Raw genomic sequence first — 16,477 nt, 5'->3', positions numbered from 1 at the left:
TTTTTTAAATAGTATACGTATTATTATTAACATGGTGCATAAGAATTTAACATTGAAATTGCTTGATTATTTCTGTAAACCGGTTGTGGGGTGTGTGATACACGCGCCATCTGGGACAAACGCATAACGTTATTAAGTTTATCGTTTAACCATTTCCTATCACATCAAGTCCAAGAATATGTTTTTTTTTTTTTGTTTATTTGCTTGTAATATTAGTTTATGATAGAGTTAGTAAATAGTAATACTAATAAAATACACATACACCGTACCGTATAATTTCCGCATTTATATACAAATCATGTTCTCTCTCCCTTCCTTCTCACTCCTACTCTGAACAAACTTACAAACGTCTCCTCTTCCCCACTTCCTCTCTCTCTTTCGTCTCTCGTCTCTCTGCAAATGTATTCCAAGAAACCTCACAAACCCAATACTTTTTTCTTCTTTCAACTTCTCCACCATTAAACCAAACCAAGTTAAACAAGACAAGGAGAGAATAAAGATAAAGAAACACAGAATGGGCAAGGCTTCAAAGTGGTTCCGCAGCATCCTCGGCCTGAAAAAAGCCGACTCCCTCCAGCAGCTTTCTTCTTCTTCTTCCCAGCCACCGCAACAACAACAACAACGACCTCATAAAGACAAACGCCGTTGGAGTTTCGTCAAGTCCTTCCGCGAAAAAGACTCCATTATCTCCACTACCAAACACACGGCCGCCGCAAACAGCAGCAGTAGCAGTGTTGCGAAGTCGTCGCCTTACGGACTTCAGCAGCAACAGAAAGAACATGTTTCCGTCGGCGCGAACGGCGAGTGTCAAGTAGTGGATCCTAACAAGCACGCGATCGCTGTCGCTGCCGCTACCGCCGCTGTTGCTGAAGCGGCTGTCGCGGCTGCTCAAGCTGCCGCGGCGGTGGTTAGGCTCACTAGTAGTAGCGGAAGGTGCGCGCGTGACCCGGCATCTCACGTTAGCAGCAGCTGCGGCGCACACGAGGAGTTCGCTGCGGTTAAGATACAATCTGCATTTCGCGGATATCTGGTTAGTTTTTATTTTTAAAATTTGTTCATTTTTATCGTTTTTTACTATCGATTCTGGTGAAAGCTTTTTCCGGGATTGACAAATAACAACCTGTTGAATGCGCGACACGTGTCCTTCGTGCTCATTTTATACACCTGATTCTTCCGCTTCCGAGGCGTTGAACTCGTTGAACCTTAATTTTGTTCTTCTAAGAATTCATTTTCCATGCGAACAAAAACGTTTTTTTTAATTATTTATTTTATTTGAAAGGAAGAAGAGAGCACGAAAACATATAGGAATCAAAGCTAAGAACTGTTTTGTTCCCATTACTGAATTTAGTTATCTTCGAGATTCGTGTAATTACAAGAACGATGTCGTTTTCCAGTTCGTCCTCCCCACCAGCAGGTGGAAGCAAGGAAGCTACCGACCAAGCTTCCCATTTTCTTACATCCGAGCTGTTTTCTCTTGTGTCGTTTATCTTCGAAAACCTCAATAAGTACATCTCCAAAAGAACCTTTCCATTTTAAAAGTACTTTGTAAAATAGACATGTCGTTACCTTGCACCGTGTTGCACATTGCGCACCCCTCCCCAAAAAAAGCCCTTTTGGACCTCCGCAAACTTTTTCTTTAGAAATTTCCTCCTCGTGTTTCTTGAGCCATGGCGTTTTCAAACATTTAATGGGGCAGAATATAGTTTCCGAGGTTGAGTCATTTGGTTCTATTTCTGGGATTATTTAGGTAATCTTTCATTTTATATCTAAATAGTACTGGCAGTAACTATAGTAAATGAAAGTGGATTATCTAATTTTGGGTGTTAATTAATGTGGGTTAGTTAGTATTGACGATATTTTGGTTGGCTTAGGTTGTGGATTATTATTGCTGTCTAATTATTGAAAGCTTAAAAGGATACACCCAACAACTCTTTTGCCATGCTCAATAATTATGGAATAATTTATTAGAATACCAAATTAAGAATCAACCCAATTGTCAGCATTATCTGATCAGAAGACTTTGAATGCAATGGAACCTTTTTGAGCAATGGATGACCTGGGTCCAAGTATACCTTGGGTTGAATCTTCTGGGTAATGGAAAGTTTTGGTTTTTCCGGAAAGGTGGCTCCGAACCAGTGGAAACTTTGTCGTGGGTAATATCTCTGTTTCCTTAAGTGCATTTGTATGACTTTTTGGAGATGATATTAAAGGTTTGGTGTTAGTTGTGTACTTCATAGTGTGAACATGATTACACAAAACCCTTTATCTATGGTCAGAGCCTCGTGGGGATTGCTTTTACCGGAGGGGTCGGGCGGCTAGTGGGAAGTCCTTTTCCCCTTTCATATTATGTCAGAATTTTAAATTTCTGGAAAAAAAAAATACCACTACTACCATGAGTCTATGACTATCTATCGTCTTCATGGCGCCTGCTACCTTTAAATTTTCAATGTCACTTGTTTTCTGCATTTGCCTTTGGCGCCAGATTTAAACATTTCCCTTACATATTAAAAGTAATTCAATAAATGGTTCAATGTGGTCCTGTTTCCTTGTCTTTTGAACCTTGGTTGTTACGTCTTTGTGATTGCCCCTGATTCCTGAGCAGATGGTTCTTTGCCTTTTCAGTTGCTTTTTAGTTGTTCTGCTCCTCACCTGTTTCTGTGTTGTGCACAAAGCCATTAATGTAAAGCTCTTTACTTGATAGAAAATGGAGGATTTAACGCAATAGTTTGATATGCTAATAATAATGTAATTCTAATGACCCTAAGATGTTTTGTCATATGCTAGCTTGATTACATTATACCTTTCTTATGTGCTTTTGAAGGCGAGGAGGGCGCTGCGTGCACTAAAAGGTTTAGTGAGGCTTCAGGCATTGGTTAGAGGTCATATAGAGAGGAAGAGAACTGCAGAATGGGTAAGAAGGATGCAAGCATTGTTGCGAGCACAAGCACGTGCTCGTGCTGGGCGGGCCCAAATTTCCGAGTCTTCACAATCAAGCAGCAAATCTTCCCACTTCCACCATCCTGTAAGTCAGACTTGTTCTTCCATCCTGTATTTTTTTGAAATTTCTCATGGTAATTTATTTGCCCCAAGTACACCTGCTTTATGGATTGTGGGCTCCTTTCCTTTATACCTATTGACAACCAGCGCATGTATGAATTTAATATTTATGGTTTCAATTTTGTAGAAATTATGATCAGTAGTTGTCATGCCCAATTATACACTGTATATTTTAAATTTAAATTAAAAGATATGGAGGGCATTAAAACAAATTGGTGGCAATATTATTATCAAAATTAAGGGACCTACGAGTTGTTGGCCCAATGACAGTGCTTGCATTTACATCTTTAATCCAACATTTTGTCTGAATATAATAGAAATTAAGTAATTTTCTGAGGCATATTGCCTACCAATAATTATGTGCTGCAGATATTTGTGTTTATCTTTAAATGGTACGATCTTGAAACTTATTGCTGAAAGGCGATTTGGTGGGCATATTATCTTAGATTCCTCTCATTACTTTATGAATTGACAAGGGTTGGTTGGATTTATTGCATGGTCACATTTTTCTTTGTATATTAGACTGATATCAGCTTGTCTGTTTTGTAATTGTCGGTGACCATGAAATCTCTTTTTATACGCAGGGTCCACCAACCCCTGAAAAATTTGAACATGCTATTCGATCTAAGAGTACAAAACATGAACAATCATCAATGCTGAAGGTATGGTCTTTTGCCCGTGTTTGAACCTTAAATAGAAATAGGAATAAAAAAAAAGAAAGAAACTTTATGGTAGTACCGTTTGGCATTGAATATACATGCTTAATTAACCTGTTTCCAACAATTTCAGAGAAATGGGTCAAAGTCGAGTGGAAGGACTCTTGATAATCATGAGAAAATACCTCTAGGGAGGAATCGATCAGACCGTCGGATTGATGAACAATCATGGGACCAACGAGTGCATTCAACAAGAGTTGGTCCTATGGATGATGAAAAGAATGACAAGATCCTTGAGGTTGATACTGGGAAACCCCAGTTCAGCTCTAAAAGGAGAAACCTGTTTCATTCTACACACCTTGCTCTCAACTCCGATCTCTATAGTTGTAGTTTCACAAATTCCAGAGACTCGCACCAAACAGCTCCTAGTCCTTCATCGGGTGAAGTTCAGTCTACAAGTCCATTGAAGTGCTCCCACAAGGTCGAGGAAAGCGCTTTCTGCACTGCTGATAACAGTCCACAATTCTATTCAGCATCATCTAAAGGGGGTAGTTCTAGGGGGAGAAGCCCGTTTACTCCTGCTAAGAGTGATGGCTCCAGAAGCTTTCTAAGCGGCTACTCAGACCACCCAAATTACATGGCTTACACTGAATCTTCAATGGCTAAGGTGAGGTCTCTCAGTGCTCCGAAGCAGAGGCCCCAATATGAGAGATCTAGTTCAACAAAAAGGTATTCCATTCACGGTTTTGCTGAACTGAAGTCAAACACTCAGAGGTCTTCGTTGCATGCAAGCTTCGCCAGCAAAGCTTACCCAGGATCAGGTCGTCTGGACAGGCTAGGAATGCCTGTTGGGTATAGATACTAAAAACAGTGGTTTCAAGTAATGTCCCAAGTATTTTTGGTGTTAGTATTTATCTAATCCTGCTAACTCGTGTCCTTTAATTGTTTTTACCCCTGGCTCTAGGAACATTTAGCTCTTTATGTTTAGGTTTAGTCATGATGAAGAATCTGACCTTAGCTTTATAACTCTTGTAGCCATCTTTATGTTTTAGGTGCATGTGACTTCCAAAGAATATGTGCTCAAACAGTGTTTCACGGGTGGTTAAACATAATCATAATTGTCTTTTTATCCTTTTTTATCTCCCTTTAAGTAAAAGTGATTAAAGTGATTCATTCCTGCTTGCTACTCTCTATGCAAGCTTTGCATGCTGACAAAACCCAAAAGGCCCCAAGTCGTGAAAAATTACTTTCACATGTGAACTAGATCTGGCAAAACCTGTGACATCTTTTCCCATAACCATCATTTCCTTGAGCGACCTTTGCAATATTGAACTTTTGGAGTTACTAAGTGACTTAGACTAGATAATGGCTTGGTGACTTGCCCCAATCAAATAAATAATGATACAAAGCAGTGGAACTCTGAACTCTGGTTTGTAGTCGTTTTTGTGGCTTTGGCCTTTACATTTGGCTATGTGTAAACGAAAACAATCAATGGAATTTATGACGCAGACGGGTACTTGAAGATGCCCCACTCAAGATTACATAGACAAAAGGTTTTGTACTGGAAGATTTTCGGTCGATGATGTCGGTGGGTGTACTAAGCTGACCCAAAATCCCAGTCAGGTTTACGGAAATACGGCATCGTATGCAGAAAGTCAAAAACAAACAGTACACCTCGCATTGAAATGTCTCCATTGGAGAGCAGGCAGCGGATGTCCTATGGCAGAGTGCCAAAGGCCATGCATTCCTGTAGGTGCCATGTGGCCATGTTCTGATCAGAGCAGTGGGTTTGCTCAATGGGCAGCAATTGTTGGTACAATGCCTCTGGTTGTTTGGAAGTTCAAAGATATCTGAAGATTTACACAACAGGTACTGTTTGATGCAGCATCCGTCAGCTGCTTTTGTCGTGTAGTTTGGTTATCACAGTGAAGGTTTGCTTTACCCGTTTGCCAAGTGATTTTCTTTGTTTTTTCCATGGTTACTTGAAGAAAGAAAAGGGTTTCTGAATTACACTTGGAACTAAACTGTCATTTAAAGGTATGCACGTAGGCAAAGAGAACAGAGAAATCCTTGGCACTGGCTTCGGCAGGGACAAAAACGAAAAAAGCATCTTTGGCTGCAACTACAGGAAAAGAAAAAAGAGAGAAATGCTTTTATCTGTAGGTAAATTTGCATACAATCAGAATATCTATATATATATACCCAAATATATAACAACGGATTCTATGGTGTCCAAAGATATATAATCTCAGAAGTCAAAAACTATGCATATACATAAGCAATACCAACTCGAAGAAATTAACAAATGAATAAACTATAAAAAAGGGAAATCAGGAAAGAATTAGTGAGCGAGATCAAGTCTAGGTATCGTGGTATTCGTAATGTTTGCATTAGTTTCCACAGTGCCATTTTGATGTAGGCACACAACTCAGGTAATGGCACCAGCTGCAATGGTCATTTCCGTTCTCTCCTCTAAACAGCATTACCAACCCAACTGTGAAACTGCATCATTCAAAAAGAAAACAGTTGATTAATCTTTCTTGTCACCAGGATAAAATCACTGGTGTAAATTATAAACCCTGGGTAAGTATTAAACACAAGTAACTAGAAGAACCATCTATGGCAATTTTAGTTTCAATAAGGAAACCAAATGAATATTCATTTCCGATATGTCAAGCAAAACCTGGGGTTTCAACTTACCCAACAATGAGTAAAACCACAGCAATCAACCAGAAAACATATTGGTATGCCTTGTGCTTAGATTTTACACGAGCACCAGCAGGAAGATGCTGACGTCCCACCCACCCAAATTGGGGACGGAGCAGCAAAACAAACCCAAGGAGAAAGCCAGCCAAGAAACCTCCAATATGTGCAAAGTTGTCAACATGAGGAAGAATTCCTACGGCCAAGTTAATGGCAATGATGATTACGAGTGTGATGAGAGCTGCAGCCTACAATACAAAAGAATTTAATCTCCTAAATTACTTGTCAAGCAATAGGTAAAAGTCTAGAATAAATACTTAAATGACACAACCAAGGCAAACATTTATATAGCAACAAAACCACATTCACCAATCACCACCCATTCTCCTCCCATTTTTTTTTCCTTTTGATAGCATTTGCTGATCCTTAGATCATGGGTGCCAAGATCTACTTATCTTAAGCTCCAAACATCAAGGCAACTATTTCCAAATTGCATTTAGCATATAAAAGCTTTCCTTCCTAAGTTGATGGAAACAAAGGGCAAGTAACATACCTTATTTGTATAGATAGACCAGTTAGTCAAAAGCTCTGATAACATTGCTCCAAGAAGACCAAATAAAGCACCAGAGGCACCAACAGAAATATTACGCTGAATGAAAAGAGAAGATAGTATGCTCCCACCAAATCCAGACAATAGATAGATAAGCCCAACTCGCACTGTCAGGGGAAAGAACACATATCAGCTATAACACCACAATGAAATAAACAAATTTACAAAATCACCCTCTAGAAAGATATCCAAAGTATAAAATTTACAAAATGAAGCTGTACCATAATACTGTTGGAATAAACAAAATTCATCTACCAAGTAATACAATCAATGGATCATCTATAACACACACACACACACATACACATAAATATATATGATATTTCATTTTGCTGATCGATCAAGACTGACCCAACACATACAGATTGAAATGTTACATATTGCAAAAAGATATTATATAATGCAAAAATTTTCCCGAGAGCAAATTTGGAATAATCAATCAAACATTAAAAAAAAGGACACATCACATACCAAATCCAAATTGCTGTTCAAGGCGAATCCCAATAAAGACCAAGCTCAACATGTTTGCAAGCAGATGAATAACACCTGCATGCAACCAGATGCAAGTGATAAGCCTCCATCCTTGATCGCCATACACTACCTTGTTCCACTCTAGTGCTCCCAATTTTTCCAATCTGAAGAAGAATGGGGAGGAGTATTAGCAAATTACAAGAGCTACAACTATCACCAATGTCGCAGCCTAATAAAAAAAAAGGTTGCTAGAGATAGAAAAAGAAGAGAACAGGACACATGCCATTGAGATATAGCATGTTCATGTTTACAATTACTCCCTCTTCAATCCAGTGAAAAACTGAAAATTATGTACATACATATATTGAATGCAAATAGCCTTAACCAAAGTTCAGATTTTGCATTAGACCAATCAAAAACAAAAGCAAAACTGTCTCTCTATTATTTGATTAAGACCCATGTCTTTCCTACTTCAACTTCAATAAAACCATGCATCCCTAAATGAATTGAGCAAGTAACTGCATTACCCAGCCAATGACTCCCACACTGGCATTCTCGTAATATTTGATAAAGTGAAACATTCCCTTCAGTATGTCAAAATTGTTCCGAAATTATGACAAGTAAAATAAACAGGTATTAACCTCTTGATCCTGGAATAATATGCAACCTCAATACCCTTCTGTTCATTTACTACATTATGGCAAGCAGCAAGAGGAATTCACTAGTTGACAAAAGAGCAAGAAGTCAAATCAAAATCCAGAACCCTGAAGGTATTAACAGAAAAACCACCCACACTCGATTGCTATTAAGCCTGAAGAGGTTCCTAATCATAAAATTGTCCCGCTACACTTCAGCTAGACAAAGCAAACCATGACATACCAGAAGCCAAGTAATGGACTTTTGTTAACAATCCCATATTGAGAATTATGAATACTATTAAAATCAACAAGCAGTAACAGACCTTATAAGTTTAAAAAGTACCAACCAAATCACACAAATTTCCAGTATGTATTATTATCCATCATCTCATAGTCAGAATCAAATAAATCACAGATTAATAAATCCTCTTGCATAATCAGAGGAGGATCCTATGAGAGGATCAACTGGACTGAAGTTGAATCATCAAAGAAAATCTTCCTACATAGACAACTTTTAAAAGACATTAACAAATAGTCCAAAAAGTTTCAGGAACATGCAATTCAGAATCTATGACTAATCCCAAAAACTGACAACCACTCTTCTTTTTGTCCTTTTTCATTCGTTATGCATGATAATTAATCAATGGGTTCTGGGACTTGGCTGTATAATATTGTCTCTTTAGAATTGGTGTTTTAGAATTTGAAAGATGCAAAAGTAGCCTCAAGTTCAATTCTAGTTCAACTCCCTCTTTCACTGCAGCAATACATTAGCTACCAAATCACAAGTTCTTAAAATTAGAAATAAACTAATAGAAACACAAAACTAATGCATAAAAACACAAAATCTCAGAAACCAAAAATCCCAGACTCAAGCAAAACCAAACCAAAGACTCCAGAAAGTTGGTTTAAAACCAACAAAAAAGAAAGACGTCAATTTAGAGATGGGTCGATGTGACTTACGTTTTAGAAGAAGGACCAAAGAGAGGGTTTTCTTTCAAAGGCTGAAAAGAAAGCCTGCCAAGAAACTTAGCCACACAGCTCCCTTCGAATCCCAGATTGTTCTTAGGACAGTTATTGATATACATCACCACAACAAAAACAGCAACATTAGCCACCACAAACATCGGAACAAGCCACGAAGTCCATTGCTTTTCAGCACTTTCCATATAGTATGGACCTGTAGAAGATGATTGGTAATAGTTATTTGCCCTGTTCTTCCCATTACTTCCTCCTCCCCTCTCCAGATCCCCACTGGCCATTCTCCTTCAGAAAAAAGAAAATCCTTCCTTTCCACTGCTTAATGGATAAAAATTCCTGATCTTTTTTTCTGGGTCTTTTTTCTTTTTGAAAAGAAATTGAGATCGAATTGAACTTTATATATGCATGTGAAAAGAGTGGCTTGAAAGGAAAAACTAATGGCTAGGAATGGACAAAAACAAAGAGAGAGAGAGTTGGGTTTTGTCCTGTCTCTGGAGCTTTCCTTTGTTTCCTCTTCTTCTTGTTGTTACTTTCAGATTTAACCGTTGAAGTTAAAATATAATACTGAGTTTTTTTTATATTCCCGATTGGTTTTAAAACATCCCTTTCTCTCCCCCCACCGGTTGCTTCTCGGTAGTTTGTCAGGCAGGCGGTGGGGTTTGATAGAATCACCACTTGTTGTATGCAATAAAGAAAATTAAATAAAACAATAGTTTACTTCAAATTACTTATTTGCCCTTTTCTTTTAATTTGTCGGGTACAAAAGATGAGAGTAAGGGTTTTAATTTTCCTTTTATTGCTAATAAGATAGTGATTAATTATACTCATAATAATTCGACAGAAGAAGGCTGGGAGAAAGGGAAATTGTGAGACAAAATGATGATATAAAAAGCAGTGAAAACTTGGGGTTCTCTCCTCTTTTGATCCTTTTAATTGGAGCATTTGGATAACATTAGTGAACCCCAAATCCTATAAAGTGATGCAGTTTTCCCTTCTTTTTCACCTTTTCATGCAAGACCCGAACGTTATGGAATGTGAATCTCCACTTTGTAGTTATATCTTTCCCTTTGTAGCTCTTGTCAATGGAATGATTAATATGTATTTCTCTAAAGTGTTAGATTGTGTGGTAAACAAATCCCGTTGGAAAAAAAAGTTTAATCACGTTCAAGTCAAGCTTGCATCATATTTCCATAAGGTCATTTTCGAATCGGTTCATCATTTTGTATTTGGAGTTTGTTGATTGAGTTTTAGTTTTATTTCCTTTTCCAACTTTTATTTTGAGTTGCATTCTTTGGTTTCATTAGCTCAACTGTTTTACTACCCCCCACCCCCCTTTACCATTTTTAGATTATATTAGCTTGCTTTTAGGTTGGCAAAATTAAGTTAGTTAATGACTAATTTCAAAGGTAAACCCTGAAAAATAAATAAATAAAATGATATTATTGACAATACTTCTTAAACCGTAATTATGTATATGTATATTTATTTTGAAGCCACTTCATTATTGGCATCAAATTATTTTAATTATATAGAAGTGGAAATTTTTTCGTTGGAATGATATCATCGTAATGCATTGTGGAGTTGTGGTCTGGACAGGCAAAGGCTTTTCTTTGGATGAGATGACATTTGTGGTCGGCCCCTTTATTGTCATTAGAGAAGCAAAATGCAGCTTGTCTTAGCTGAAACACAACCTTGTCTCGGTTCCATAATTATGTTATATATCCTGCCAAAGACATGACTCCTTCTCCAAATCGAAAAACCTTTGACAATTCACAACTTGCATCATCTTCCAACACAGTTTCTTTTAAGCAACAAATGTTGATCAACTTCTGGATGACTTGCTTGTCTTCTTAAACCTTACTCATTTTAAGGACGTGGACGGCCCTCCATCCACGCATTTTGTGGTTGTCTTTCTCCTATGGGTTGAAGGTACTAAGTCAACCAATTAAGAAAATGAACAACACCTTCTTCTTTTTGTTTTTTATTGTTATCTAATGCGTCAAGCATTCCGGCTAAACATACGTAACGACAAACAAAATAACAAAATCACTTGATTTTATATTGGAAAATTATCATAAGCAACCTCAGGTAGAGATTGATGTGAAAGTTAGACTATTTTCAAGATATATACTACTCAATTTGCATCTTTAAGAGGACAGCCTTTAGTATGGTCCTTGTAGCGCAAGCCTTTCCGGTCAATGGCTCATCTCACACACGAAAATGTCAATAAAACCTTTAATGAAACAGGTTTAAGGGTGGCAATTGGAGGTTTTTTTAACCATACAAATTGCTTAAATAGTTTCCATAGGTGTTGGAAGGATTACAAAAGGGTAGCTTAGTCCTTTTGAAGAAGAAAAACAAGTGAATGGCAGGTGAGGTGAAGGAAATTATTATAAAGAGTAAAGACGCGTATGGATGATCCGACTGGGAAAGGCCAAGGAGGGGAAAACATGTGACTATGAGATTACGCGGAGGGAGGAGTTGTTTGTAAGAAGCGTGTGTCTGCGTGCAAAAAGCACAGGAACTGTGAGTGTGAATCTGCGAAAAAGGAAAATTTTAAGAGTGTTGAGGCATGAGTTGGCTGTATAGGTTGGTGAGTTGTGAGCTGAATTGGTCGCTTTGAAGCTACTCTTGGTGCCTCTGCCAATTGGCCTTTTCTCACTTTCTTTTCAGTCCCTCTCATCCACCAAATATCGACCTCGAGCCTCATCAAGGTTTAGATTAGATAGTCTATTGTGGGTGACCGCAACAATTTTAGAATGATTTCGAATTTCAAAGCATTACAAAACTAAAATGCATTTGTTTTGGGAAATCTTAAAAACTCTCAAGCACAGCTTTATTCAACAATAATCCCATTTCCGTCTTGGAATTTTTGTTCATTTTGTTTCAGTTCCACATCAATAAAACAACGAATTTTGCGAGTACTATGTGTAGAAATAACATCGAGGTGGATTGATAACAAGTGGCATTAAATTCGAGTCATTTGGAAGTAAGTCTCTATCTACCGGATGAAACAATTTCTTAAAGCATTTGGAAAATCAAGTTCCTATCCTACCAAACAAAAGTATTTCTCAATTATTTAATGGTATGATCAAATCAAGGTCCCTACATCATGGCACCTTGTTGAAGGTCCCTTTTATCATGTTTCCATTTTAATGAGAATATGAAGCACCTTCGATGAAAGTCACATTGAAGATAATAAATGCACACATAATATTCTACGAATAAAACTGTTTTCCTCCTAAAACGTGCAGTGTAAATCCTTATCAGTTCATATCTTATGGAGTAGGTAGCTTCAAATATATCACGATGTTATATTCTCAAAAAATGAAAAATTGGGAATGGAAATTTCTACTTCAAACTTCAAAGAGAGAAAGAGTTACCGATTAAACCAACGGCTTAAGCAAATACCAATTTTTTACCTATAGACGTGAAAGCTATAGCCTATATGGGCCAGAGAGAATTCTTCAACAGAAGTAGCAACTAGCAACTATTAACAACCAGTGGAACCATCGTGAGCCGCCGACCCACTCTCCTCTCTTCTACCCACATACTTAAGAAAAATTAAATTATTTCCTAATCGAATTTGAGAAAGATTTGAATAATAAAACTATGATCCGTAACAAGTTCAGATAAGATTTAAATTGTTATTATAAGATGCCTACTACTTCTTGAATCTATTTGTAAATAATAATTTTTTAATATTTAATTTTAATTTTATACATTTTTTTATTTATGAATTATTTGTCAATAATAAAATAATTATAAAAATTTATTAATTATTCTAAATATGATTTTAAATTTTAATTTTTTTATGAATTAATTTTCATTAATACTATACATAAAACATTTTAATTTATTTTTATTTTGAATTCAAATTCAAATTCTGATTTTTTACAAATATTAGTAATCTAATTCAAATGTTAAGTGTTAAATTTTAATTGAGTATAGGTAAAATATGATTAATTAAATTTTAACGAAATTCGAATTCGATACCTCAAAATTTAAGAATTCGGTTCCTCAGAATTAAAGCATACTCTACCCAGCTACCATTCCTACCCTGGTCCATGTTCTACAATCCCCGAAACTCCCTCATGCACAAGTCACAGGCCCACACCCCACTTGCCCATCATCAGATTGTTCAGCTACTTCACGGGCTTAGGCCGAACCACCGAAGCCATGCCAACCTAAGTTATTGACACTAAATAAGCTGTTCTTCTCAGTACTCTGTATAAGCTATGAATGACAGAACAATCAGCATTGGTATACTGTAAATTGAACCTAAAAGCAACTTGATTTTGTTATGAAACTAGTGAACCAAACTAGTGTCCCATCATTTCTGAAGACAAATGTTAAGTATGAGGAAAGTGGCATCTAAAGTAAAACAATCAAAAGATTCGCCAACTTCATTCATTACCTTGAAATAAAGAAGCCAAGGTGGAGAAGTCAAATTGGATGGTGATAAGCTCCGGAATTCGACCACAAGTTCCCATATAAAAGCAACTTCGGCACTCCATGAACGAAAGGTCTTTGCAAGAAACCTAATGTTAAAGCAACATTGCTATATGCTAAAGGTTCTTGCCATCAGGACCCCAGATGTAGCAGGTTCTAATTTTACTAACCAACTAACTTATGCCGCTTTAGCAGTTTCACGAACTAGAGAAAACTTCGCCAGCAGGCCACATAACTGAAGATATGAACCAACTCCATCACAGATTCTCATATGTGCAAACCCTGTTTCCTGCAACTCAGCAAGAAATGAGAATAAATATTGTAACAAAACTAGACTTTGTGCTAATATGAAATAAATACAGGCCTAGCAAGATAAATGAACCTTCATAAATTCCAATTTCAAGTACTCAGCCATATCATAATTTTTTATAATTCTGAAAAGTGTTGTGATTATATCAGTAGGAGAATAGCCCAAATCATATAGCTGCTTCAGACCCAAACACGCATCATCAAATTTCCCTTCAAGTACATAGCGGACCACGTTCTTCACATGCAATGGATGAGGCTGGTCACAAACCTGAAAAGAAACCAGACATATAATAGCATTCCCAAAGTCAAATAACATACCAAAATGTTAGGAGTCCTTTATGAGTTATAACCTTGAAAACATTTTCTTGGTTGACAAAACGGAATCCACTGAATGTAGCCTGCAAGTTGTTCAATGCCTGCCTCATATCACCATCAGCAGTGAAAATGATGGCTTCAAGACCTTCTGGAACATATGGAACCTTCATTGATTGCAAAATTAGGTCAATTATGCATTTGCATCTACTTAAAGAACAATCAATGACAATAAGCTTTCCAATATTTCAGACCAATGAACCTTTTAAGTCATTCACCAGAAAATTTAAACAATCATTTCAAAGTAAGTAGATAGGACTTTCCATCTCTTTCCTATTTTTGGCTAACAAATGGAACCATCTGTTACTATATTTTGTGTAATAAAGCAATTAAACAAAGGAGCCACTCCCTCGAAAGTAAAAATGGTGAAATTGGCGACATACAGAAGTGTTAGCATTTGATAGAGGCTCATAAATAAGAATGAGAAAAGTAGAAAAAAAAGTACCTTAAACAGGAGTTCACACATTCTGCCAATATATGCAGGTAAGATGCAGGATTGAGAAAAGCATTGTGGGAAAACTTTGTACCTTTTCTGCATCTACCACCACCATGAGACGGCCTAGAATCTCTTGATCAGATAACCTTGAAAACCGGACTAGGGCACATCTGCTCTGAATAGGCTCAATGATTTTAGACGATGTATTGCAAGCAAGAGCAAAACGAGTAGAGTTTGAATATATTTCCATTGTCCTCCTCAAGGCTTGTTGTGCACCAGATGTCATGCTAACCATTATAAAATATATACCCATCATATACTCAATCCAAAACAAAGGAAAACACAATAGTTAATTCAACTGTAAGTTATAGCAGTACATATAAACTCAAAATCAGAAGACGCTCCCAATGTAAATACATGAAAGTTGAATGATTATAGAAATTTTAGCAGATAAAAGCAAAGTATCAGAACAACCAAGCTTGATGATTAACATCAAGATTCACGGAACATTATTAGCAGTTCTTACCTGTCAGCTTCATCCAGGATAACTATCTTGTGCCGCCCAGGAGGTAAAGTTACTTTCTTTTGAGCAAACATCTTAATTTTGTTCCTGACAACATCTATACCCCTATACAAGAAAAAGGAAGGCGATAAGGGAATATGCGAACATGCAATTCAAAAGTTAAAGAAATTAAAATGCCATGGAAGCCCAACCGTTCACCTACCTGTCATCAGATGCATTAAGCTCCAAAACAGCCTCCTTATAGTTTGTCCCCAAAAGCTCATGTGCAAGAGCCAGAATACTAGTTGTTTTACCAGTTCCAGGAGGACCCTGAAAAATGCAATGCAGAATATTCACGCAATGAAGAATTCTTGTTCATTTCTTAGAGCTTTTTTATTTGCTTTTGTTCATTAACTCATTAAACCCTTGAATAAACAACAATCTAGAAAACATGTTTTCACTACACTAGAACTCACCTACAACTAGGGCAAAAGACCATCCTACTTATTTTATTGTCCTTGCAACAAAATTAGGTTTTTCACTCCCAATTGATAAAATGTCTCGAATACAAAATGCTTAAAATCTTCCTTTCCTAAATTTTTCACCTAACAGTAAATATTACCACATTTTCCAACGCTTAATCAAAATCCACCAGTTATTCTAGCAAAATCTTCGTTATGATGACTTGGGGATTTTACTACATTAACCGAATCGGATAATTCCCGTAGTTATAAACCATTTTAGATAGCTATTAAGCAATTCAATCGTAATTAGAGGTTGCAAAACGTACGGATAAGATGAGATTGGGCATGTTGCCATCGTGAGCGATGACTTGGAGTCGAGACACGGCATCTTCGTTGCCGACGATATCCGAGACTTTGTTTGGCCGGTATTTTTCCACCCACGGCACGTCGTAACCGCCGCTGCTGGATGATGAGGAGGACGCCATTTTTGTGTTGAGTCACTGAAAGCTTTGCGAAGTGCCTGGTATTTACTATGAAGAAAACCCCTTTCACCAAGGGCCCAAACACGCCACTGCTTCAATTTGGAGGGAAACAGAACGAAATCCACGGCCCTTTCCCCGCCCTTTACTTCTTTTCCTTGGAGGGTCTGTAAATTTGTAAAATTGAAGCAATGGCCCTTATCTTTTAGTATTATTGCAAACGCCCCCAAAACGGAGGGGTTTACATTCCAGGCGTCAGAAATAGGAAATATAGCGCCTACTATTGTAATTTGTGCGTCTACTGTATTCATCTAAAAATAAGGGCCGTTTGTTATGCTGCAATGTAAAGC

The 16,477-nt window shown here is 37.3% G+C and overlaps 3 protein-coding genes across 3 annotated transcripts; 1 reads left to right on the top strand and 2 right to left on the bottom strand.

Moving 5' to 3' along the window:
* Positions 1-312: 312 nt before the first annotated feature.
* On the top strand, positions 313-4,849 carry IQD22 (IQ-domain 22). Its single transcript, XM_021431845.2, has 4 exons — positions 313-1,030; positions 2,822-3,022; positions 3,642-3,719; positions 3,847-4,849. Exons 1-4 carry the CDS (start codon positions 515-517, stop codon positions 4,576-4,578), a joined length of 1,527 nt encoding a protein of 508 aa, XP_021287520.1. The 5' UTR covers positions 313-514; the 3' UTR covers positions 4,579-4,849.
* A 975-nt stretch (positions 4,850-5,824) lies between these two features.
* Positions 5,825-9,649, bottom strand: LOC110419050 (RHOMBOID-like protein 2). The gene is made up of 5 exons (XM_021431962.2): positions 9,096-9,649; positions 7,498-7,661; positions 6,970-7,133; positions 6,414-6,664; positions 5,825-6,215 (listed from the first exon to the last, which is right to left on the bottom strand). The coding sequence occupies exons 1-5, from the start codon at positions 9,392-9,394 to the stop codon at positions 6,104-6,106; spliced, it is 990 nt and encodes a 329-aa protein (XP_021287637.1). The 5' UTR covers positions 9,395-9,649; the 3' UTR covers positions 5,825-6,103.
* A 3,695-nt stretch (positions 9,650-13,344) lies between these two features.
* RFC2 (replication factor C 2) lies at positions 13,345-16,234 on the bottom strand. The gene is made up of 7 exons (XM_021431878.2): positions 15,975-16,234; positions 15,408-15,514; positions 15,209-15,310; positions 14,774-14,969; positions 14,225-14,353; positions 13,948-14,142; positions 13,345-13,854 (listed from the first exon to the last, which is right to left on the bottom strand). The coding sequence occupies exons 1-7, from the start codon at positions 16,131-16,133 to the stop codon at positions 13,744-13,746; spliced, it is 999 nt and encodes a 332-aa protein (XP_021287553.1). The 5' UTR covers positions 16,134-16,234; the 3' UTR covers positions 13,345-13,743.
* Positions 16,235-16,477: the final 243 nt, after the last annotated feature.

The sequence above is a fragment of the Theobroma umbraticum genome, unplaced genomic scaffold (genome assembly GCF_002168275.2).
Source record: "Theobroma umbraticum cultivar Fairchild unplaced genomic scaffold, ASM216827v3 scaffold_30.0, whole genome shotgun sequence".
NCBI classification, from domain to species: domain Eukaryota; kingdom Viridiplantae; phylum Streptophyta; class Magnoliopsida; order Malvales; family Malvaceae; genus Theobroma; species Theobroma umbraticum.
Note: the sequence above shows the minus strand (reverse complement) of the source record. Positions and strands in the feature narration are given on the sequence as shown.